Below are 23,689 nucleotides of genomic sequence, written 5' to 3' on the forward strand. Positions count from 1 at the left end.
ATCATGTGTTTCTCATTAAATCGCTCTGACCTAAAACTAAAGGCTACATAAAACCACAACCATGCTGCTTTCCCTGCATTGGAGTGATTTCACATGTGCCTCAAGCAACTAGTTTAAAAGATAAAGGCAAAGGCTACATACCCCAATAGTTATGTTTTTTGTTCCTTTTTTGGAATCTGAAAAGGCTTTGCCATCTTAAGTCTAAAACATCTCTACCTTCAAATCTGTGTAACATCTATTTCATTTCCTCTCTGTGATCATCTCTACCTGCACGAACTGATTGTTCCTCCCACCATTCATCCTCTCCCGGCCTTTTTCATCCCTCTGGCTGCTGCACAATAACATCCGAAGGATCTATGACTGAACACTTTGGCACTTCCCACGTCCGTCTCAACACCCGGGGTCTTACTAGTTTGCCTCCTTCCTCCTGGTGCTCCTGTCATACTAAAACCATCCAACCACTTTTGCCACCCCTCTATATCTCTTTTTGCCACTTCGTCTGTCTTTCTCTCTCTCCATTCAAACACGCCACATGCTCTGCAAGAAGGAGCCTCATTACAAACAAGGAAAATCCATTTGGAGCAGCCTTCTGCTGCTTCTGCGACCCCCTCTGAACTCTCTCGAGTGGAAATGGCCCACATACCTCCTCTTCTCTCCTCTCCCTCCTGGATTCCACCTCTCTGTAATAATTTCTCTCTACTTCTCGTTTTCTCTGTGTTATGCTCCCCCCGTCCTCCGAGCCACTCGATTTTCTCCCTGTGTGTAACCTTCATGTTCGTGGTCCGTGTTAAGGCTGGGGCTCGACATTACAAAACACCAAAAAAAAAAAAAAAAAACAAGTTTATGTGTCAAAATAATAAAAAAAAAAACATTACGGTCACGTACTTGTATTTTCACAATAAAACAAATGGCAAACAAATGGCAGTGAAATCAAAATTATATTTGTATAAGAAGGACTTATGCAAGGTTGTAGTGGCTGAAACTGAAAATCTGAATGCAACACACAAAAAGCTGAGAGCACAAAGCAAATGATTTATGAGGTGGTTTGTGTTATTTCTGCAATTTATGTTGTTCACAGATCTTGAGTATATACAAAAAGCAGCTTTCCCTAATAAATCTGACACTATGTGAACAAATGATTACCCTATACGCCAAATTTCTGCTGGTGCCACCTTTTGGAGGCAACACCTGCCATCGAGCGTTTTGTAATATCTGGCGATTAGCTTCTTACATCACTGTGCAGGAATCCTGGCCCACTCAAAGGCTCACTAATGGTCACACCACACCAGCTTAATCTGATTAACATGCTTAATCTGAACCACTCTAAAAAAACATTTTTCTGAAACCACTTAGGGCTGCACATGTTTGTGTGCTTCTGATTATTGACCTGCTAACATAACCTAAGTGCGCTCGAGCTTAGGAGAGACTGATGATCCCAGATGTAAAGATGTAAATCAATTGCAATGTCATTGTCCCAATATCGAACAAGGCTGACATGTTTTCCCAAAAATCATGCTGCCCTAAGAAAAAAGCTGCTAAAGAAAAACTGACTGATTCTCGGTATTGGTTTCTCCAGATATAAAATGAATCTATTGCACCACCACTTCCAACAATTTCCTCTGTTCAACTCCTCATATCTCCAGTCCACATCCCTCTCCTTCCACGCTTTCTCACTTATCTCTTCTCTCTCACCCTGTCTGCTAAAATCTTTTCTTTTCACCCTCCGTTCCTCCCTCCAGTGCTCCGTCTCACCCCCCCCCCTCCCCAAACCCCCTCGCTCCTTCTGCTCTGCCATCATCACAACATCTGATTAACATATGTCTGAGCTTTCACTCCCTGTCAGCTTGCAGGCATCTGCACACAGGCGTGCGCGTTCGCACAATCCCATTTCTCAGGTTCAGGAGAGCAGATAGAAGACAGAAAAAAGGCATTGAAAATTCCCCTGATCCTCCTTTTAACTGCATTTACATCCCCCCAACTCCCCACCACCTTTCTCTGAGTGACTGTGTTCCGACCAAAGCGAGCGCGAGAGGGAAAGCATCTTAACGTTACTGCAAGACAACACGGCTCCTGTTCCCTGGTGTGCGGCGCAAAATGCCAGTAATGGAGGATGGAGAGGAAGTGGAAGAAATACAATAAGAGAGATGAACGAGAGCATCCATCAGCTCCTCTGAGAATCGCTACTCCAAAATTACTCATGTTCACACAAATGCACACTACATTTAAAAGCTTCCACGAGCACACATTGATTTGATTTCTTCCATTCAATGAACAGTTGGCAGCCTAACCTCATAACCCACTCTTTGGTCATTGTAATCAGATATCTGTTATCGATCGTCTTCAGCAAAGATGCCAGGAACCCTGGAGTTACTTCGGGATCCGTCGGACCAGACGACCTACGAGCATGGCTCCTTTCTTTGAGCTCCTGGCGCATTCATGTCGAAGGATCTTTATAAACGCATTGTCCTCGACTGACTTGTTCGCTGACTTCCTGGAATCCGTCCAGATATCTCCGTCTCATTCAAAGGAGTACCTTGCAATAACAGCAACAGCTGCAGGTAACCAAACAAACACTTGTCAGAGAAGCTTGCCAGAACACATAATCCCACCCAACAGTGACAAAAACTTTACAAAAAAATGAAAAATAACTCCAAATAGTGGGTGATTGTTTGCATCGGTCGGTATTTTGTAATACCTGTAATTGTGCCAGTTGGTTAGACAGGCATTCTCTGCTATTTGAACAATTTTGTAAAATAATTAAATAAAACGCGAGGACAACTACAGTGCAGGCAGCAGCGTTGCAAAATGCCACATTTGGAACTGTATGGAGCATAAGAATTGCTGAGTTAAAAACGACTCTCTCTCTCTCTCTCTCTCTCTCAGTGAGTGAACGAGCACCGAGGGGCTTACTTTATTCAAGAAATAAACAAGTCAGCTTTTCAAGAAGCCAGTTTTTGTGAAAGCTCCCAACAAACATGCTCAGATTCAAGTAGACAGATAAAAAAAAATCATCAAAAAAAAAAACAAAAGAAAACAAAAAGACTTAACAAGCACACAATGCTAAAGAGGGCAAAATGTTCTTGTAAGGGGGGATCTCACGTTCTCTTTGTGGGGAATGCAGCCATCATCTTGTGTGTGAAGGGGGGCTTTATAAGAGAGAATGGGAGGAAGGTTTCGTGGAAGGCTTGGTAAACTCAAAGGGGATTAAGAGGGTCAACTCAATGAAGAGTCAATGAGGTGCTCCTGAATAGAGGGTGATGGAGTGAAACACACACCCACACAGAGACCCTGAAGTCCCACAGGATGTCCTCTGGCAGCTCTGCATGTTTGCATTAACTGGTACAGAGCCGTTATGTCTGAGAGAAGAGAATGTTATACATAAGAAAAGAGATGCAAGTTAACACAGGTTAGTGTGTTGTCTTTCATTATAAGGTACCAATTACAGAGCCTGGCAAGCATATACATTCCCCAGGAAATGTTCCACTTTTTGTCACCTCACAGCTTCTAACCGAGTGTATATAATTGGGATTTTTTTTTTTTTTTTTTTGTGAAAGGCCAACATACATTTGTACATAATTGTAAAGTGGGAAGGAAAACAATGCAAGGTTTCCAAATAGTTACAAATAAGAATCATTTGTATCCAACATCCCCTGAATCAATGCTTGTAAGGACCAGAAGCTCATTAGAGAAGCGTCTCTACGAGTTTCCAGTCTCACGGCAACAAATTTTTCTGCTCATTCTTCACAGAAAATTTAAGCTCAGTCAACCTGGATGAAGAGTGTTTGTTGAAATATGGTCTGGTCTTTGACTGGGAACATTATTGCAATACATGGATATTGTTCATGTGAGAGGATCACCTTGTTGCAATGCTTCAAGGTGATCCTCCTTGTCAAGTCTTTTGCAGCCTCAATGAGGTTTTTCTTCAAGTATGGTTCTGTTTTTATTCCACTACCAACCCTTCCTGCGCAAGAAAATTCCCCAAGCATAATGCCCCCACTGCTGTGCTTCTTCTTGGTGTGGGCAGGGATACGAGTGATGCTTGTTCTTTGCTACAAAGTGTTTAGCAGATCATGAACTTTAATTGCATGCTTTGGATGTTATTTAGTTCAATCCAGTGAAGGGAGCGACTTTTCATTATACATTACACTTATACTCTACTTTACACTTATGGCCACAGAACATCCCAGTATAATAAATTCAGGTGGAACAATGTGGAGAAGGTTGCAAATACTTTCGAAACAAGCTCCCATATCACGTATCTTGCAAACTACTCTGTCTATGAATCATTGTATGCGTTTGTGCGTGAGTGTGTTATGTGTGTACACAGTCTACACAAAACTCAACCACACAGAGTTTATGCCCCAGTGGAGATCATTAGTAATTCCCTACCCGGCATGCTGGGAAGGCACAGTTTGGGAGAAATACAGGCAAAAAGGCAAAAGTCTAGAGAAGAGCAGTGGAGGGTAAGGGTGGGGTGAGACATCAAGGGAGGACAGAATCAAGAGAAGATGGATGAGAGAAAGAGACAGTGACAGACTGGCACACAAACACACACACACATGCAGATGGAAAGATAAATGAGGAGATATTCTGGCAGTGCTACATAACACTGAGAGGAAGGAAAGGGGATATCAGGGCAAACGTCAGTACTCTTCCTTCCTTTTTCGACTGACCAGAGATGGCCTCGACTTTGGTACGATCTGATGCAACTCACCAAAAACTGTCCCCATGCTGTGTAACAAAGTCCTGATTTAGTCATCAAGCCATTGAAGGGGAATATGTTAAAACTGTATATAAAAAAAATAAAATCAACCTTCTGTAAAGGGCTGAAGTACAGTACTCTAAACAGGTCAAGATGTCCAACTATGGAGGAGCTGCAGAAAGGACAGCTCATGTGGGAGAATCTGTGGACAGGACAACAAACATGATTGGCAAGGAAAAGGCCATGAATCAACCAAGTTGGAGACACAGCAAACGTGTGGAAGAAGGTGCTCTTGTCAGAAGACACCAAACCTTCACTTCTTTTAGCAGATGGTTAAATACGATACTAGCAAAGGTGGACAGAAAAGCTGGTGAGAGCAAACACAGCACAATCTATTTAGAAAACCCATTAAAGGCCAGATCTTCAGCCTGAGTTGGAGGTTCACCTTTCACCAGGAAACAGACCCTGAGAATGAAGAGGCTCAGAGAGGACCACCTAATGAAAACATTAAGGCAGACGTGTGAAGTAGAAAGTACAACGCGAGAAGATGGAAGTGTCTGACAGAGACACGAAGTAGGTGATAAGGATGTCTCCTGGTGGAAGGTGCTCTGTTGGGGTGCACCCACCTGCACTCCCCCCTCTGGACACACTTCCTCTGTGAGCACATATGTGCTGCTGCAAGTGAACAACAGCTCTGGAGGAAAGGGCGGCTGCACACAGGCTTGGCCTTTTGTGTGTGTTGATGGGAGTGAGAGAAAGGAGACGGAGCTGCAGAAAGACAGCCAAGCAAGAGGGAGAGCAAGTCAAAAAGGTGCAATAAGCAAAGGAGAAAAAAAAAAAAAAAAGAAGCAAGGCAAGAGACTCCCTGTGTGTGCTGCAGGTCCCCAGCCATCTGGACCACTCTCTCCCTCCCCCCTCGTTCTCCTCTTCCCTCTCCTCCTCTCGGCCGACTGGTGCGCTATTCATGGCGGACCCATTTCACCTTTCAGCGTGTTACACCCTCTTGCCACAATACATGCTAATGAGGTAGAACAAATGAGTTTTCTGCTGCGGGTGCATGCATGTGTGATGGGCTTTCAGCATCCGTGTGTGTGTGTGTGTGTGTGTGTGTGTTTATGTGTATGTGGGAGGACTGGTTGTTGAAATGTTTTCCGATCTCTGCTTCCACAGCACACACTTGAATGTTGTACGAACTGTTAATGTAAGTGCAAGAACTGGTTTTTGCTTTCTCGGGTGAAGAGAAAGACTAGCAAGTGTTTACTAGCAGGTGAAATGATGCAGGCTTTGACAGATGCTTGATTTTTTTTTTTATCCCCTCCTCCCCCCAGCCCCCACCACCACCAGTACTGCAATTCTGTCATCACACACATCCACTGATAACAAACAACAAGACATAGTTTCATTCCACTCCAACTTGGGTGATGTTGACACTTTTGACGGCAAAGTGGACAGAACATCGAACGGAGAAGAGGAATGAGTGTGCATTTACGGTTCTCTGAAACGAGGATGACATGAAATGAATAGGGTGCTTGATTTGTCCCAACAATACACGAGACGCCACAACTGACACGGGCAAGAGAAGTGCAGACAGAAATAAAAATAGGGGAATCGAAAAGGAGAGTAGCGTTCCGAGGGCGAGGAGCAACACAGTCCCCATCGAGACAGGAGAGGGAAGCAGAGAGGGGACGTTTAAGAACAAATGAAAGCAAGGAGGGGATGGGGAGGGTTAAAAAAAAAAAAAAAGATCTGCAGCAATGTGGACAGATTTTCTCAAAATTAAGCCCTCACCTGAGGAGGATCAGCGATTTCTATGTCAGTAGGAGGCGCTAGCGATACATCTGTAGCCCTGCCAGCTCCCTCCTCCCCGTCTTCCTCCCCCCCCACTCTTCCTCCTTCCATAGTGAATCATTGTGACAGCCTGCCTTGGCAGTCATAATTAACCAAGAGCACCAGCTAGTGTAGCGCTCCGCAGTGAGCCCAGCTCACAGCGGACTGCTCGCGGGGAGAGCTGCCACCAGGCACGACAGTCACTCCAACGCATGTCTGATCACTGGCGTGTGTTCCTTCCACACCAGACAATCGCTCTGAAACAGATGCTGATTTCATCGGTTCCTCACAAAGATAATACGTGGCGAGAAGGCTTCCCTTTCGCTTGTTTTTGAAGAAATTGTTCCCATTGCTGAAGATGGACACTGATCAGTGATTAATGTCCGGATATGTTTTCGCTCTTATCTTAGGCGGAGTGATTTCAACCGTATAAAGAAACTTGCTTTATAGGAAGCTGGAAATGTGTCGCAACTAAGTCAGTGCTAAAGTAGTGCCACCCATCTACTGCTAACGAAGTATTTAAACCAAGAGCTGATAAAGTACAAGCTCCACATTTGTTAAGCAGCTGAACCTCAGACTATGTCTGGAAAACTTAGTTTTTTCCTGTGTTCTTTTCAGTCAATTTTTGTACTAGAAGAATATTAATTCATGTCTACATATAAGACATTTCTTCTGCAACAGTTGTGGTTATACCAAGTTATTTGAACATCCAAGTCATCAAATTAACGAGCTCAGTTCCCCTTATCAAAATCGGTGTTCTTCCAAAACGAAGGAAGTCGCTCAAAAATTCACCACAAGCAGTTACTGATGGGAATGATGGCACAGCTCCTTTAACTAGCACAGCAACAGGAACCAGGTCATTCCTGGCTCCCCTCCCGGCCCCCGGGGCCAAGGGCCCTGCCCAAGTCAGCACACAATGGGCCGGGAGAATGAGAGGAACCACTGGCCATCCAGAGATAGCCCTGCTGGTCAGGAACCAGAAGGGGAACCAGAAGGAACCTGAGAAGGGGGATGGGGTGGGGGGGCCTGGAGGGTTAAGAGGGAAGGCCAAAGAGGATGGGAACCCAGATGGGTGGGGTTGGATGGCTGGCTGCTCGGGGTCAGGATGTGTGAGAAGGGGACAGTGTTTGTGTCTGTGTTTCAGACTGGACTGCGCTGTGTAGATAATTGTCTTGTTCCCATGCACGAACACGTTTCAACTTGTTCACACAGAAACACACACACACACACACACACATACATACACGGTTTTCAATGTTTTTTTTTTTTTTTGTTGTTTTGTCAGGATGTTTTTTCTTTTCTTCTAAGAGAGACACGCTGAAAGTGTGCTTATAGGATGGAAGGCAGAATATTTGTCACAAGAGGGGATTGAAAGTCCGTACCTTTGGACCTTATTCTAAATGTATTTTTCTCCCACCCTGATTAAGGTAGGAGACTTTTTCTGTTGCTGCCTTGCGCACCAAACAAAGACCGAACAACAGAGATGGCACATGAAAAATATTTTTGAAAGTGAATTACTTGCGACAAAAGAAAAATCTGGAAGTGATCAGTCCTGCCTCTGGTCCTGTTTTGAGGGGCTCTGGTAAAACACAAGCATTCAAGATTCAGTCTGTTGTTTCCATGACAACAAGTGCAGGCCATAGTATTAAAAGATATTTATGTGTTCTCATTCTACACATATGCAACTAAGGCACACATGCGGTGCAAAAAAAAAAAAAATAAATAAATAAAAATAATTCAAGAACCTGACATCTTGTTTTTTTGATGTTTTGTTTAAAGAATCAGTGGATTTTGTCGAATGCTTGCACAAATGCAAAAACAGCTGAGCTTTTAAAATACATTGTTTTTGTTTACTGTGATTGTCACTACCATCTTCCACAGAACTAGACTCGGTGTAGTCCCAGTCGGATCACTTCTCACGAGGCCCCCCTCCTGTTCCCAGGTTTTCACTCACTCCAGACAGTCGGGAGTCGCTCAGACCTTTTGGTAGATTCTACGTAGAAGGCGAAGTGAAAAGAAGGGGAATGAGCTGCTCGTGCAAAGTGCATATTTTCTCAAAAACAGTGTCTGAGTCAAAGTGACATCTATTTTTGATGTACTGCATTTGCTTTGATTGTGAACTCACTTTTCCATCAAACATAAAAAAAAAATGCAACCTAATATGCTATTGTATCTCCCCACTAAAAAGTATTTTACAACTGCAACAAGCAACATAATGTCTCACTTGATGTTCATTACAGAATGAGATCTCACAACATCACTGCAGTATTTCTGGTCAAAGTCAAGCCTGTCTGAAGAAGAACTATCTAAATGCTGCAAGTTTGTGATGTCATCTGGTGAAGTAAATGAAAACTATTATTGAAAGCTCTGAATGGGAAGATTTGTGCTACAAGCTTAACACCCTGTATCGGTGTCTGTTGTTTTAACAGGATAAACTGATCAAATCTTTTCTCCGTTTATTTTGGTCGAAAACGCTTTGTTACAAAAGAAGCAGAAACAACACGAACACCTCGTAATCACTGATCATTCCACATCTGGCTAACCATTTGCCACTAATGACACTAAAGATAACATCTGCTTCATAGCTTCCTCTGGGCACTTAAATAGAGAAATATGTCAGGGTTTGTTTTTTTTATGAGTCTGGACTGAATTTGATCAAATCTACTTCAGGATCTACAATCTTACAATGAATCGAACTTGAAATGGGCACAGATTTTTTTTGTCCACACTATAAAAACAACAACAACAAAAAAAAACAAGCTCAGACGAATATAGATTTTTCAAAAACGGTGCTGAAATCTCATCTTGCCCTCGTGAACCTAACATCGTTTTCAGTAAGTGCTGACAGTCACAGAAGTAGACATAGTGTCAACTTGCATCTATCTTACATTTGGTGTTGTAAATGTCTATCCAACACACCAGATCAATTATTGGCATGTAGAAGTAAAATGCAAAGCACTTGTAATATAATACCCTGGCAAGCATTGCACCCAAGCAGTTCTTAGCATTTGAAATATTGCACACATCACTTAATGATTGCAGTTTAGCATATTAAGAGTTCAAGGAATTCATATGTATGTATATATGAGCTCCTTCTCAGGACTGATCTCATATGTTACATCTTTCAAACTCCAAAATACTTCCAGACAAAAGATGTAGTTTCACATTATATGCTGTCTAAGATCCTGAAAAGCAGAAGCTATAACTGCATCTGAGGTCATTTTTTTTCTTTTTTTTTAAGTTAATGGTGTATTTCGGGGATTTCCGTCTGCCTCTCTTTTTTTTCTTTTGGTGTCTGTCGCTGCTCTCTTCTCCTTCAGCTGCTCGACTCTGTGGCTTCTGGCATCGGTCCGCAGCAGTTTAGAGTCACTCACAAACATACACGCGTTATTCCCGGTTTCTCCATTTCCAGGGTCGAGTTCTCCAGCTGGCACCGGCAAACAGGCTGACATCAGAGCTGCGCAATCACACAGACCTCGCTCACCCCATGTAATAATGTGGTTTTGAAACCGAAACACAACAATTCCACTTTGGATAGCTCCCACCGGCCTGTCTGGGCACTGCTACATAAAGTCTCTCATGCTGAAGTTTGTAGTCCACAACAGCTACGGGCAATGAAAAGCAGAGCTGAATTACAGATGAATTCACATGGAAGTATTTAAATGTAAAAAAAAAAAAAACTTATGGTAATGGCTTTATCTTATAGTAATTTGGAGAGGTATTCATTACTCCTAATCTTTTTTTTTATACTGGGAGATTACAACCGCAAACTTCGATGTATTTTGGTGTTATTTTATGTTATACACCAATACAAAGTAGAGCAAACTACTTATACTGATGGTTAGAGATCTGAAACTTGTGGTATGCAAATGCATTGAAGAAAAATATCCTCACATCATGATGCTGCCACCTCCATGTTTAAAAATGAGGATGAAATATTCAGGGTTTTGCTTTAGGGCAAGAGTTACTTTCTTCCACATGTCAGTCCCCTAAGCGGCTTGTGGTAAAAATGGACTTCTTGTATGTTTTCCTTTTTTTTTTCTTCAAGATTTATGAAGTTCATCACTAATAGAAGAAACGTTGCCGCTTGCCAGGTGGATCCCTGCAGTTCTGCCAAAGTTACCACATACTGTTTTGACAACATATGAAAAAAGTTCAAAGGGTATGAATACCTTCTCCACCTACTTTTTCCATGTGAAGGTTATCTTATTTTCCCCAATCTTCTCTCTTCAATTCACCTTCCCACACTTTGTCACCTTCTTCTCCCCCCCCCCTCGCCGATCTCTACTTCTGCACCCCACCCCCAGCGTAATCACAATCTAATCCTCTGCAATCAGTTCCCCGTGAAGATACCACCCGCTTCCAACAACAACAACAACAACAACACACACACGTACACACACACCGAGGCAAACAGAGGTCTGCAAAACACCAAAAAACACCATGCAGGGATAATCATCTAAGTGGCTGGATCAGATAATTATCGAACCTCTGCTCATTCGCTTCAACTTAAACCACCTAAATGAGTTGTGTATTCAAACAGGAAATGCACCAGAGCAGAAAGTTAGCGGGTAATATTTGAGAGAGCAGGGGGATTCTCAAAATAACATGACTGAGTATAGATTTAATTCTCCTTGTGGGATAATGACGAATAAATATGGGACCAGGATAAACTCAGGCATGTTACTGGTTGTAAATATGTGCATGTGTGTGTGTCCGTGTGTGTGTGTCTTCCAACCTCAATCAGCTGATGACTCAGTTTTGTTGTTGTCCTACAAGGCAAAAGCCCGGGGCGGTGCACGACTAATGCATTAGCCTCTTTAGCAATTAGGGGCATCTGTCATGACTCGGTACATGTTTTTGTGCGACTGCATCTTGTAGCCTTGGGCAAAGAGGCAAATACAAAGACTCTTATTTTAGCCAAATACACCAGGCTGTATCCCAGACACAGAGGCTTTGGTGCAGATGCTCGTAGTCTGCAGCTGAATTTAGAGCAGAATTTTACAAACTACTTTTCTTGTTTACTACTCTGTGAACTAAAATCTTGTTGAATATAAAATAAACTCAAGTTTTGCTAATACTATTACACTTATTTGAAAATGTGTTTTTTTTTTTTCTCACTCTGATGAAATGGTAAGAAACGTTGCAAGCTACGGTTGTTAAAGTGCATTTGTCTGCCGGACTGTGTTGTGTCACAGCAACAACACGGATTTAACAGAACATAATTGGCAGTAGGAACGAGCTCAGCACGCTTTTGTTAAGCGACTAAATTACAAAAAAAAAAGAAAAGTAGGACATGGGCATGTGGTGGAGTAGGAGTGTACATATCCTGCATTCATGCATAGAAGAAACAGCAGCAAATGTAGCTGGTGACTCATGAATGCGTGTGAGTGCGCGTGTGCAACCTCGTCTGTTAATACGACATTCCACGCGATTCTTAAAATATTGTTCACCTTATCAGGCACACAGCGTTGCACACCACCTTACATGGTAGCACTCAAAGCACGCTCGGCAAGCCTTCGTTCTTGATTGACAGCTCTGCCATATGGCGCTGGGCTGCGTGGCTTTGTTTGCACATCCAACTTCTGTTTGTGAGCATGCAAGGAGACCAATTTGGTGACTGCACGACTGTGTGTCCACAGTGTGTGTGTGTGCGTGCGGGTTAATGTGCGAGATGTTTACATTTGAAGAAATCAAGTCGCAGTTCCACCAAAATATGCAATCTTTGCACAACTGTCAAGTATTTTGTGGATTAGACAGTAGTCTTTGTACATGAAGGATTTTATGAGATATTTCAAACAGATAATACTGAAATCACTTTGCAGATGTCCTGAACCAGTCCTTTTGTCACTTAAACTTAGGCATGTGTTGATACAGAGTCCGATTCCATTCTAATCACTGTAAAGTTAACTTATTCAAACTTTAAGAAATCAATATCTTATAAAATATTTTTGCAGTAGTGTATAATTGTTGCTATTCTGTTTTATATAAATGCACTGTGGTGTATATTTGTTACACTTTTTACTATAAAACTGTATTTATAGAAAAGATTATAATGAGATTTAAAAATCATTATGTAGAAAATCTAATACAACTCTTGGTTTTTCCCCTGGTGTATTTATAAGCCTGGTGGGCCACCAGGCTTTACTTGTGGCCCCAGCAGGCAAAGCATTGCTAATCTTTTTAAGTCTTTTTTAAAATGTTTCCATGTTTTAAGACTTTATAGTTGGTTTTCAGGTATTAACCTTACAGTCTTTTAATAACACATCACTGTCAAGTGATAGTTTCAAATTTCTTGTCAACTTTAAACATTTTTTGAACTCAAAAACACGCCTTATCGTCCAACCACTGGGCTTAGCAAGTTCTATGGGGGAAACCTTGCAACTTTAACGGAACTCAAAGTTTGTCCTGGAAATGCGTTTAAATTATTAATTTGTAATTCATTTCTGTAATAAAATATACATGCATTCTTTTTTTTACTCTTGACTTTGTAGAAGAAAGCCAGTGAGTGAAAACAGGCGTAATACAAAAAAGAAAAAAAACACTTAGAGAATAGGGGCTTTCCTCTCACTGAAGCATCCTCAGCCTAACATCTAGGCAGTAATTTGTTCTCTCGCAGGGGAGGCATAAAAACCAGAACTCCAAACTCTCTGCAGTTATGGAAAAAGTGAAGAATGAAAAAAAAAAAGCCCAAATACTTTATCTCTTTCTAACTGAAAGTTATTACATTTTCTGAATGGTATGACTTCCTAATGGATAGCATATGTGAGTATGTGCACACAGAGAGAGTGCAGTAGTTGAGGTTAAGCTAATAACACACGCAGAGGAGAAACTGGGAACCCGCGGTTTATAAAGAATACTTGTTTCCCTGCCGCACTGAAAACCAGATGTTGATAAAAAGACATTGTGGGGGGGGGAGGGAGCGGAGAGAGCACAGATGGACAAAAAATTACAATCTCTCAGGCCAAACATCTTAAAACATCTGCCAAAAAATCCAGAACCTTACAGGAGAAGATGGATTTATGTTCTCCTTCTTTTTTGTGTTTTTTCTCTTTTTTTTTTGGGCTTGAAATTTCACTGCTCCGTGAGAGCCTTTTTCAGTCATCCACGCCGTGCCTGTTCTCTGTGTTAACAAGCCTCAAAAAGTTACGACGAAATCTGGAGCTGTTTAGCGCTTGGAAAAAGACAGATTCTTCCACAAATGGCTTCATCACAGCCGAGAAGACGAGAAGACCAAACATGGCTGTGGACTGGGGGAGTCAGACAATAACTCGATCCAGTCGATACAAATCCACATCATGCCAACATAAGTCGGAGTGAAACACAGTTGATGTCCAAGTAAACGGTGCAATGCAAAAGTACTCATTCCTTTCGTTTTTTTTTTTTTTTAAAGGTGCCTCAATATTAACACATGGCCTTCAAAGTTTCTTGTAAACAAAATCAGAACATTTTCCTAAACCTTAGATCGAATCAAATGCAACCAGTTCCCTCCAGAAGCCACCTAATGCAATTACAGATTCATTGGCGAGCGTCAAAACTAAATAGTGGAAGACCGTGGAGGAAGCATCATGCTGTGGGGACGCTTCTATTCAGCAGACACAGAGAAGCTGACCAGAGTTGACTGGAAGACGAACGGAGTTTAAAACGGGACCGTACCGGAAGGACTCTGTCATAGTAGACATCCCCGAACGTTGCCTGTCCACAGGCAAAAGCAAGTGGACAAGAGGTCTACTTGCTCAGATGTCCATGTTGGCTCACATGCTTGTCTCTTTCGCTTCCTACTTCTCAAGTGAACAGTGGCTACATTTGTTCAGAAATAAATCGGCTCCCGTGCTCAGCTCAACATCTCAGAATTACTACAGATGCTTATTGTTAACTTTGCCGCTAACTGGGGAGCCGTCTGCGCGAGGATGCAGAAGACTTGAGATCAGATCGAAGGTTCCACTTCCATCAGGAAAATCGAGATTATGTCAATTTACCTAAAGAAATCCAATTCAAAACAGATAAAAGCTTGTGGTTCCCACAGAACAAACAGTACGGACACTTTGAAAGGCTCTGCGTGTTACATGTGAAAATTGAGCAATACGGTTAAAATTCAGCAGGGAGAAGGAACAGATGTTTTGATTAAATGGTTGCCAATTGCAAACCCATAAGACACACAAGACGATGCCCCAGATCTTTGCCCAGAAAGACGTAAAGATTTATGCTTTTACATGCTGCAGACCGAATGGCAGACCAGTAAATGGACGGTCTGGGTGTCGGTTCCACATATACACATTCACACTGTGAGGCAGCTCTTGAGATCCGTATCGATTCATCAATACAAACCCACGGCTTCCCCCCTTATCTCTTGTCCTGCTGAATTGCAACACCTTTTCAGATTTCAGTAGAAAAATTCAGTCTTTTTCTTCCTCAGAAGGCAAAAATAATAAACAGAATAAATAAACCAATAGAAAGAACTGAGATTGTTTTTACAGGTGAAAATGCCTTCAAATATCAATTTTATTGAGAACAAAACTGGCTGTAATTTTGCGGCTATTACAGACCGCATCGACTGCGAGGGAACAAATGCTTAGTGGGGTGGATGGTAATGATTCAGACTCATGAAGGCTGGATGGGAATAGCAGGGTCCGCGTGGGGACGGGATGCACTATAAGTTAAACAAAATGGGGCTGTTACTTGGCCCCATTTTGAGAAAATGGAGCAGCTCTTTTCATATCTTTATTTAACCCCCACTGTCCCCTTTCCCCGCTTTCCCTCTTTATCTTAGAGCCAATTTCCAAAATGGCTCTTCCTTCACATAATTGACGCTTGCCATTTATCGTTCCAAGGCACCTGCTGTCGGTTTGACAACAAGACAATCAGATGGAGCGGGCGACCATCGTCCCATTGTCCCGGTTCCTGGTTTGTCTGTGACACTAAGTGACAACAGCTGGAAGCCCTCGCTCTTCCGACAACACCCGTCATGCAAGTCAAATGCAGGCACAAAAGAAAAGGGCTTCATTATGGCGACTATAGTGGTGCGATTTTAACCAGCAAGAAGAGGAAACAAGGATTTAATTGTGTCTGCTGAAGGTGGATGAAAGGCTCCGTTGTCTGATGTGGATTTGAACATGTGTGTTAAAGCACAGGGGCAGACGGCACCGCTATCTGCAGATGCTGCCGCAGATTTCTGAATGCAGACCGTCTCGCGTCTCTCCTCTCCTTCCCTCTCGACGTAATTGACTGAACATGTCAATACTTGGAGGGATAAAAACAGAGCCTCCACCGTCTGCATCTATTGATCCATACTTCTCTTTCTTTCTCTTTCTGCCTGTCTGCTGATCTTAGTTACACTTCTTCTTTACCAGGCTGGCCAGGGCAGCTGCCCTTTTCATAAAGCTTACCGCTCATCAGTGCTCATACGTCAAAATTAATGAGAGAAAGCGGGGCCGCAAAGACAAAACATTCAATACTAGGTGGATTTTAATCATTTGAAACAAAGAGAAAGTGATTCAGAGTTGACCTCTTGACCATCACACATTAGAGCTTGGCGTCGTTAGCGTAGCTAGGAAAATAGCAGTCGCTGTGTACACTCAACTATGCAGCTTAACTTTTAGATTTCCAAAAGGGTGCCAGTGTTTCCACATATGGCATGTTTTATGAGAAACAGGTTGAAAATTCAAAGTCAAGTTATGGGTAGGCTACAACCTTGCTGTTCTCTGCTGAAAGTCTTGCTCTCTCTTACTGTCTCGCAGCCTGAAGTAAATGTAGACAATGTCTCGACATATTTCTAATAATGTAAGCAACTTTCACAGAAGAGTGTTGTCAGTCCAAAGTCAACATGGTGAATTCACTAATTCAAAAAGATTGATTTTCAAAGTTTCTGATGGTTATCTGATTGATAACCAATTCTAACTGTCAGACACTTTTTCTGTGGATCTCTCTAAAAAGCCTTGATGAACGCGTTCTGACTTTCTCTTCCTTTCTTTACCAATTTGTTTTCCCTCCTCCTTTGTTTCAACAGCTCTCTGTCTGTGCTCGCCAGTCCACCTCTCACAAAGCACAAAAACAACTTATAAAGTCGGGTTTTATGGAGTGATAGGAAGGCAGTCCTGTCCATTCTACAACAATTGTTCTCCCATGAACGAGTTAAATAAATAAATAAAAAAGGTTTCCTAATCGCCCAGTTTCACAGCTCACGCCTCCCATCAATCACGGCTGTCTGCGCTTCCTTGGCATTTGTGTGAGCTGTCACGTTCCCACCGTCTGAGCGTTTAAACGTCGGCTGAATCGAAAAACAAAAGCCGTTACACACTGCAGCAAGGTAATCTCCTTCCACATGCGCTAGCATCCTTTTCTTTTCGAACAAATCTCTTTCAAAATATGCAAACGGACACTTTTTTCCCTCCCCTCGTGCCCCTGGAATCCCTCCACCCCCCTTTTACCCGTGGCTAATCTATAAATGTAAGTCGTATGACAGGTGAATATTGAGGAGCCTAACGATAACCGGTAACATCTTCACTTGGCCGCCTTATCGGCACTTCACATCGCTATGAAGCGCCTATTCAATATCATCACCTTTGGCAGAGCGCGGGGAGGAACACACTTGTGTGTGTGTGTGTGTGCGTGTGCGTGTGTGTGTGTGTTCTCTTTTGTAATCATAGACACCTATGTGTATACTTAAATCACACGCAACCGCACACACACAAACACACACACACACATATGCAATCACATCCAGTGGCTTATCTCCTGAAATAAGAAAAGGGGCTTGTCAGGATGGCACATTGTATAGGCGGGTGTTTGTGTGCAAATGTGTGTGTGAGTGTGAAAGGCAATGTGCATTAGGGCGATTACAATATCAGCCGACTCCAGATGGAGGCAGGAAAATAAACAGTGGATGAGAGTGCAAGCGAGCTAAGGGACAGACATCGTGCGAGGGAGGCTAAGAGAGAGATTCTGGATGTGTGTATTGGTGTGTGTGTGTGTGTCTCTGTGTGTGGGGGGGTTCTGCTTGTGAGTGATACAGTTAGAGAAAGTAAAGTTAATTAGCACCTCAGTTCCGGTCTATATCCAGTGAACAGAATGAGGAGTAAATGTGAGACAACGCGCATGTTTATATGCTCCTGAACACATCAATCAGAGTATTTAGCCCTGGGTGAGAGAGATGCAGGTAGCAGTGGAGCTAGAAGCCAAAAAGACCAGCAGCCACAGTTGTTATTAGCAAATGAAGCAGCTGCTACAGAGCCTAAGAAAACAATAAGAGCATTAATGCTACAGAAGTTAAGATAGAAATTTAAATATGTTTATACTGATGATACATCAGAATAAGACTTAAACGGAAACTGTGTTTTCTACGATATGTTAAGGCATGTTTGCATTCTCTGAAAGTGGACGTATTTTCATTAAGTTTCTATATTTGTTTTGTTTTTCCTTTTAGGGTTTAAAAGAAAGTGTAACGCCTGAAACTTAAAATAGTACATTTCACTCGGTTCTGGTAGGAAGTAAACAAGCTAGTCCATTAGGGAGTAGCTTAGCCGTTGTTACGTTACCTTTCTACACTGTTCAATCACAAACTGTAGAAGTGAGAACAAGTTTCTTACAACTAAGTAAATATCAGGAATATCAATCGACTTTCCTCCAAATGCTTTGGGTTATTTGTTTAAAAATCAATTTGCAGTGATAAAACATAATTTAAAAGTTATTAACCTGCTAGGTAACTCAAATTTTCTACTAACTATAAACTTCTAAGCCCGCCAAGTCAAAACTAGTTTTGTAAAAACTAAACCTTCAATATTTTTAAGCATCCAGACTTTCAATATATAAATTATATGAACTGAATGTTAGTGAAGCAACGAAAATTTGGTTATTGTGGGACTAGTACGACTTTGAAGTTGTAAGCTATAATGCTAACATTAAATTTACAGTTCATGCTAAAAACAAGCTAGTTAAACTGTAGAAATTAACAAGATGTCTCACACAAATACAATTCTGATTTGGACCTTGCACAGTCTTTGAACCACAACTTTCTGTCATAGAAAGAGAAAGCAGGATTTTTGATAACAGGAAGGCTAACACTGTAGAGCTGTAAGCTGCTCTTTTGTTTTCTCCTTTTGGCTTTTCAACCTCTGTCTGTCATTGCGGTTTGGAAATGTTGGCAGCGTTTTGGAACTCTCAGAGTTAGAAAATACGTTATTTAGGAAAAATACGCAGCAGATACTGCTGTTTTAGTAACGGGCTTGGGTTATGCTAACTCCACAAATGCTACAGCTAGAAGCTAAAGAAAACAAATTTGGTTTTTTGTTTAAAAATAGTAAAAACTTGTTTTTCAACAAATCCCTTTTCACACACAGTGAGACTTCACCTCTGCTCCTGATATAAATAATTGACGACCTCTAATGGCAAGAAGGTTTGAAAGAAATGCTTTTGTTCTCTTCTCATAGCTTATATTTATATTGTTAAAGAAAAGAGTCAGCTAAAATAGTTGTCAGAAGGTTAAACTTTTACAAAAAAACAGAAACAAAAATATGGTTTGCCAATATTTTCAGACCATGTCTCCACTGACCTCTTCTTCTTTTTGCCCTATAAAGTCTCACGTAATCTGAAGTAAAAACCCGAACGAGGCTAATAAAATCAGCTGATAGCTCTCGCTGTTGACACAGACAGAAAATAAGACGCCGTAAAAGGACCAAGTTACAGCTACAATAAAAGAAAGACGGGAACGCACTCTCACAAACGTCACAGATACTGGTTTCACAAGCACACACACACACACACACACACACACACACACACACACGCTCTTACCTGCAACCCCTTTTTTTATACCACTGCTGCTCTTTCACGGGTGATGAAATTCAATAAGCAGAGAGGAGAACTGCCCTCTCACTGATAACCATCAATGGGCTTATTGATCTACAATGGGACGGGGGGTGTATGGGAGCACGCGCCGTGATTACATCTATAATTCACTCTGGGACTTGGTAACAGACGGCTCTGAATAATAAGAACAGATCTATACATCTCGAAGGAGTGCAGAGAGCAGTGGCTTTAGCATCCAGTTCAGCAGCTGACATTTGGCCCTCCAACGGCTCTCCCACCTCTAGCGGCTTTGATGCTTCTTCCGCTGCAGATGCTTTAATGCCATTACAATTTATGCCTTCGTTTGGTAATGTAATTTAAATCGATCTGGTTTTGTTGAGATATGCTATCGCTTACCTGCCAGACTGGCACGCAAACGACTAAGAGAGTGATGTAATTCCCCTCCACCCCCAAACCCCCTAAAAAAAACAAACAAACCTGAATTTAACAATGCAGACCTGCTCTTGAAATCACGAGCACAGCCACAAATGTTGTGTTTCTAAATGCTAGAGTCTAAAACCAAATCCGAACACAAAAGATGATCACACAGGCAGAAGGAGAGCGTGTGATGCAATCCCAGCTGATGGAGAAAAGCTCGCAGGCTTCAGGATTGACTGAGTCAACATCCCTTATTCACCATGCAGCAAACCTGGACCGCATCCAAACGTCTGTATGTCACACTTAAAAGAAGCGCTTTGTAATTACATCACAGTGCTGTAGCTTCAATGCGACTCTGTGCTGCAGGGAAAAATGTGTGCATGTCTGTGTGTGTCTGTGTGTTTTTTTTTTTTTTTTCCTATTTTGAAATAATAGTAATTCATTGTTTGTCTCTGTGATCTGAAAGGCTTGTTTGGATTCAGCGTAAACCGCTAGAAATCTATTAGCTGTGGTTAACATCAGAAAGCGGCAAACAAATAAGGGAAGGGGGAGGGAATGTGAATAATCAAAGCGAAGTGAATGTGTGTGTGTGGGGGTTATTTGTGTGTGTGTGTGTGTGTGTGTGTGTGTGTGTGTGTGTGTGTGTGTGTGTGGTGGTGGGGGGGACTGTGTCATCTGCACAGCAGATTGAGCGAGAGTGCAGGCGACGGCACAGTCTTTTTCAGCATTGCTTGCTCGAACTGCCAGCTGGGATTTGTGTTTATCTTTGAGTGTGCGGCGAAGGCGAGAATAAAATGGCTTCCATCATTCTTGTTTTCTTTTTTGCAAGGCTGTCCGCATGTGTGTGAGCAGTGGTCTGATGCGTTTGACCCTGTAGCCTCAGAGTTGGAAGAGGAGGAGGAGGAGGGAGGGAGGAAGAACAGGTGTGAGGCAGGCTGGTGGCTGGGCAGATGGCCCCTGGAAGATGCTGCAGAGGCTGGACCACAGAGCAGCATGGCTTTAACGCAAGCCTCTCTTCTGGGTGTAAACACACTCGCTTTCACACGTGCAATCACAGCACTACTCATTTACCCTCCCCGCATCATCGCCGGCTCCTTTTCGTTTATACTGCCTCGTTCTCTCTGTGTTTTTCGTGGAAGCGCACACACACACGTTTCTCCACACACACCGTGCTCACTTTCTTAACTTATCCAGACGTGGAAAATGACATCAGATTTCCACAGTGAGTGGGGAGTCCTTGTCATAAACAACAACAACAACAACAACAACAACAAAAAAGATGTAATTTTCAACGACAAACACACATTTTTCAATGCACGCGTGGCCTAAAATTTTAGATACATCAGCTACACATAACCAGCAAAAGAACACCTGAATAAACAGAAGACTAAATGTGTATTATTAAATACATTTGCTCAAAAATATCTTTTAACTCTATTGCGTAATTAAAACGAGTTAAACACTTTGCTGGAGACTTCTTGTCGCGCATTTAGAAAAAAGGAAAGAAAGAAAGAAATCCCCAGTTGTGTGGTTCTCCAGCAGATATTTTCCTTCCTCTCAAATCTGAGTCGTGAGAAAGTGTCTGCTGTATCTGCAGCCGGCTGAGCCAGAGCCGCCACACGCCCTGTAAACCCGCATGTCTGCGCTTTTCCCAGCCGGAGCAAAAAAGATTCCCACTGGAGGAAAAATATAGAACGCCAGTCTGTAATTTCAAGACTACGCCACTTCGTAAAAAAAAAAAGAAAAAAAGAAAAGTGAAAGAGAGGGTGAGATAGAAGCATAAAAAAAGAGAAGGAAGGAGCGCTTTTTATATGACAAGGCAACAGAAAAGTTCATATGGCTTATTGGAGAAGATGCGCTCCGAGGAGGTGTGAGGAGAAAAAAAAAAAAAAATTTTTTTTTTTGCACATTTGAATCTTAAAGCAGAGAGCAGAATGTTTAATTTGTTTTCTAAGCAAAATATTAGCTAAAATCGAATTATTGCTGTAGTGAAATCAATGCAAAATGATAGTAAAAATAAACCCAAATCTATATTTTCTGAAAAACATTAGAAATAAAACCGATAAATCCCTGGAAATGCCTAGGAAGCTGCGAACAGCAACACAAGTGTCACCATTTAAATAAACTGTAATTTATGGAAATCTAATTATCTCCATTATAGGAGTTATGCCTATTGGGTGCAGCCTTCTAACCGCAATATTCCCAATTTTCCCAAGTCATAATGAAATTTATCATGTAGTCAGAAACTCTTTGTTCTCACGAGCACCAAGTCAACCAGACGATAAAACATCAGTTTGTTTATAGGACATAACCGATGTAATCCGGACCAGAAAAGGCAAAGAGATTAGCTCAAAAAGGTCACCGCACAAAAATAACGAATCAAAATTAAACATTCCCTAATGCACTATGAGTTTGTTTTGCGGTAATTTGCGACCATCAGAAAAAAAAAACAAAAAAAAAAAACGATCACTTACACTGAAAGGAGGCAGAAATTCCCACCATGCGGTACGGCGGTGTGTGCGGGATTAATAATTTCCAGTCTTTTTCACGCGGTGATCCGCCGCCTGCGTCGGGGAGACGAAAACTACAACGTCCGGCCAGCTCTCGGGGTCTCCTTCGGATTCCTTCCAGCGGGGTCAGAAACGGAGTTGGGACTCCCTCAAACAGACAGAAAACAAAACAAAAAAAAGCGCTTCTCGCGAACAGGAGGGGGTAAAAAAAAAAAAAAAAAAAAACGACCACTGGAGAGATATATTCAGGGTGGGAGAGCCGGGAGTCTTTTGGAGAGGTGAGGAGGAGATGCGAAGGGAAGATGCTGAAGACAAGCCGTCTGCTTTCTTTGCGTTTTTTTCTTCTTCTTGTTGTTTTCTTCCCACTTTCTTTTCAAATTCCCATAAGCGTCTGTGTCGGAATTCCAACCGAAAATAGCTGTTTTTGTTTTCTTTTTTTTTTGGAGGGGACGGGGGAGGAGGATGAGAAACGAACCCTCGGTCTCAGCGCTCGGGTTTGTTGTATTCTGCGTCTCCCTCAGCGTGGGGAAGAGGAGTAGCGACGCTCTGCCTCCAGTCGGCGGTGCGCAGCAGAGCCAGGTGGCGAGGGGCGGGACTGGAGAGCTGCTGAGGAGGAAGAGGAGGAGGAGGAGGAGGAGGAGGAGGAGGAGGAGAGGCCAGCAGCCTGCTCCTGAGTGTCCTAAAACAGGTTGGAAAAAAGCAGGGTCAGATTAAGTCAACGTGTTTATCATGTGGACTCCCTGAAGCTATGTTTTGATTTTAAGGGGGCGGGGCTAAAACCTCTTAGTCGATTCAAGGCGACGTGTCAAAAGGTAGTTATGGACTCATATACACAATTTCACTCCATTTTTAAAGCCATTGAGCTATTTATACGTGCTAGCTTCGATGAGCCTCGTTAACTACTGCTGATCTGTAATTACACAGTAAGAAAAATGTCTGAAATTCATGTTCATAATTGTTCACATTGCTTGCATTTTGCATTTTGTTAGGATTTTATTTGACTGGCAAACACAAACTGGTGCGTCATTGCAAAGAGGAAGGAAGCAATCCATGGGTTTTCTGTTGATAAAACTCTGAAAGGTGTGGTGTGCATTTTTGTTCGGCTACTGCATTGCGATGAACCTTCCACTGCCAGATACGTCTCTGCCGGCTTTGCGCGCATGGAGACTGAAATTGTTTCCCATTCTCCTCTGCAAGTAGATAATCTGTGATGCCACAGATTATCAGTGGGACTTTAAACTGGATATTTACTGTCACATTCAAACACACACTTTATCTGAATCAATCCAGTCTGAAGGGTTTTTTTGTAGCTTCTTACTGGCTTCTTCAAAAGATTGATGCTGCCACCATCATTCTTCACAGCTGGGATGGTATTTTTGGCACAATGACTAGATTTGATTTGATTTTTTTGCTAGCATTCTAAATGTAG

At 42.2% G+C, this 23,689-nt stretch overlaps 1 protein-coding gene across 1 annotated transcript in view; it reads right to left on the reverse strand.

Annotated features, from left to right (window-relative positions):
- runx1t1 (RUNX1 partner transcriptional co-repressor 1) overlaps positions 1-23,152 on the reverse strand; it is a 72,915-nt gene extending 49,763 nt beyond the window's left edge. Inside the window, exon 1 of the mRNA XM_088010237.1 lies at positions 22,225-23,152. Coding sequence (XP_087866363.1) covers positions 22,225-22,252 — 28 coding nt within the window. The 5' untranslated portion in view covers positions 22,253-23,152. The remainder of the gene's footprint in view (positions 1-22,224) is intronic.
- Positions 23,153-23,689: the final 537 nt, after the last annotated feature.

This window comes from Poecilia mexicana, unplaced genomic scaffold, assembly GCF_051168715.1.
Source record: "Poecilia mexicana isolate PSO_F unplaced genomic scaffold, ASM5116871v1 scaffold_11, whole genome shotgun sequence".
In the NCBI taxonomy this organism is placed as follows: Eukaryota; Metazoa; Chordata; class Actinopteri; order Cyprinodontiformes; family Poeciliidae; genus Poecilia; species Poecilia mexicana.